Source organism: Montipora capricornis, chromosome 12 (assembly GCF_036669925.1).
Source record: "Montipora capricornis isolate CH-2021 chromosome 12, ASM3666992v2, whole genome shotgun sequence".
In the NCBI taxonomy this organism is placed as follows: domain Eukaryota; kingdom Metazoa; phylum Cnidaria; class Anthozoa; order Scleractinia; family Acroporidae; genus Montipora; species Montipora capricornis.
Window position 1 is genome coordinate 41,348,445 of NC_090894.1, and position 2,500 is coordinate 41,350,944.

General features: G+C 41.0%; 2 protein-coding genes across 2 annotated transcripts in view; one reads left to right on the plus strand and one right to left on the minus strand.

The window, feature by feature from the left end:
* The window catches only part of LOC138027785 (U4/U6 small nuclear ribonucleoprotein Prp31-like), a 24,500-nt gene extending 22,221 nt beyond the window's left edge, over positions 1 to 2,279 (minus strand). The window contains exon 1 of the mRNA XM_068875399.1: positions 1,342 to 2,279. Within this exon, the coding sequence (XP_068731500.1) occupies positions 1,342 to 2,166 (825 nt within the window). The 5' untranslated portion in view covers positions 2,167 to 2,279. The remainder of the gene's footprint in view (positions 1 to 1,341) is intronic.
* A 33-nt stretch (positions 2,280 to 2,312) lies between these two features.
* The window catches only part of LOC138027786 (small nuclear ribonucleoprotein Sm D2), a 2,817-nt gene continuing 2,629 nt past the window's right edge, over positions 2,313 to 2,500 (plus strand). Inside the window, exon 1 of the mRNA XM_068875400.1 lies at positions 2,313 to 2,447. Within this exon, the coding sequence (XP_068731501.1) occupies positions 2,437 to 2,447 (11 nt within the window). The 5' untranslated portion in view covers positions 2,313 to 2,436. The remainder of the gene's footprint in view (positions 2,448 to 2,500) is intronic.

The window sequence follows — 2,500 nt, forward strand, 5'->3', positions numbered from 1 at the left end:
CGCTACAAGAAGAAATCCACTTGCGTTTTTGTCTCAAGTTTGCTATGGTGTCATGTGATAAGCTTGTTTACACGATCTGTGATGGTGCAATCTCGTTCCCAGTCTCCTCCTTCCTTTGCTGGGTAAACCAGGCTTGGCGCGATATTCCCAAGGAGATGGTGAGGCGGTCGTTTAAGACTTGTGGCACCTCTATAACGCACTCGCCGGCACAGAAGACGATGCAGTCTTCGACGGGAATATTCCAGAACAAAAAAAAAGTGAAGACGAGGAAATGGACGACGAATTCGAGACAGACAGCGAGGAAGAAGATGAGCAATAAGATCGATCCCGATCACACAACAACACGAACGCCTCCTTTTAGCTTTACGAGCCACCAAGTAATAAAAGTCCATATTACACCAACAACATCGAAACAACAACTTCTCTTCATTTTACAACTAATTTAGTTCGGCTTGTAAGTGAATACACGTTCATTTCTTACTGTTTTAATTTGCTGAGAAAATCTTTTTATCAAAAATACTCGGCTATAAGCCGAGACCCCTTCTACGGCTTCAAATTTGCCCAAATTGAGTGAGGATTTGTGTAAAAATCGCTCGGCTTATAGCTGAATAAGTACGGTATGCAACTTTTTCGGATTTCCTTTTAAAATTAACGTGTTGAACATAAAACTTGAATGTATTCAATCGCTTGATTATTAACATTGGCCATGAAGAAGTCACGGCGCACGGGCCGATGATGAAATGTGCATCGATCGCTTATAATTATTTGTTTACATTACACCTCAAGTGTTGTTAAAATAAATGATGCTCTTTTACGGAAAATTGAGATTCAGTTCTGTTTTTTCTTTTGCTGTGGAGATCTATCATTTTTCGTACAGCATACAGATTCCTCGAGACGTTTTCAGATGTGATCGATGGGGGATCGATGGAGTTTTGACAGTCCATACATTTTGATCGATGAATCAACGTGCATAACAGTTTCAAAGAAATTGATCATTTAAGTACATATTCGTGGAGAGGGATAAGACTTTATTTTTGCACAATTTAGAAATCTGAAAGGGTACTGCAGCAGCAATCAAGAGGCAATAGATCAAATATTAATTCTTGAATATTAATTAGCTGGACACCCAAATTTCTAAAAAAAGGGGTCCAGAGGACCCCCAAATTTGAAAACCTGGATACATCTCTGACCATGTATAAGGAGAAAGGGGTAAAAGACTGTATTTGTTGTGGGAAGGGTCCTCTCACCCCATCCCTTAATGAAATCCCTGAAATTTTATAACAACCAGGCAAACTAACACTGTTACTGCAGTCACACAAAGTTAAATTAAGTCTTACAAACCTGGACAAACTCGCTGAAATAGATGTGCCCTGTATGCGGCAAAATCGCTGCACTAGAAAATCCTGACAAAGTTTTCTTTTGTGATCCCAACAATAATACATTGCAGGCAGGCATTTTAGACAAGTTCGTCAGTCCACCAGCAGCACCCATAAGCTTAGCAGCAGTTGATGCTCCCACAATAAGCGATAGGTTAGGTGAAATAAATGTCATTCTCGATTCAACATATTCAAATATCTTAACTTTTGCATCTAACAGGTCCCGCACAGTTTGGCAAGCCTCCATGAGACGTCCTACATCATCATCTTCAAGTTTTTCCCCTTGAGTCGTTGACGCAGTTACACTTACCACCATTTTAGTGGCAGGAGGTAGCACGTCTGTCAAGTCAACCTTAGAGACTTCCAGGTCATTCCCTAGAAGCTCAACAGTGCGAATGTAGTCCAATGCATTTGGAACGAGTGATTCCAGTTCTGGGAAACGCTTGGTGTAAAGATCTCGAAGATATTTGTGAATAATGTTAATTTCATTGTCGATTTCAGCCATAAGGTTGTTCGCTTCCACAATCAGCTGATATTCCGGATCGACTTCAACTGGTCCGAGAACTTGATCGCGCGGCTGATTGCTGAATTTTTCAATTCCATCGAGTATATCACACAACTGTTTGCTGTCTTTCAGTTTAGCCACGCTTTTGACCGATTTAGAATCCGCGTCAAGACTGTCTGTCGTTTCCATCGCTTCTTCAATGTCATCTTCATTGTCTCGGAAATCCACATCACCTTCTTCGGCAGCCTCTTCCAAATCTGCCAAGAGTTCGTCTGCAAGAGACATCTTACAGTAGTTCCTCTATCAGGAAAGACTACCAAATCCGTCAAAAAGAAACGAAGGTTAAAAAAAAGGAAAGAGATCTTTTCTCTGCGTATGGACGTAAGACCAACGCTTGTGGAGCGGTTACAAAGCAGACTCCAATGCGCATGACCAACGGGAAGAACACGCGCCAGCGATTTGAATGGCTCAACGCGTTCAAACGTTTTCTTCGTTGTAGTAAGATATATCTTGGTTAACTATCTCCAACAATCCATCGAATATCGAGAAAAAAAAATGGCATCCTTGTAAGATTAACTTTATTTCTATTTTTTCGGTACCTTAAGGTGACCCCCGTTCA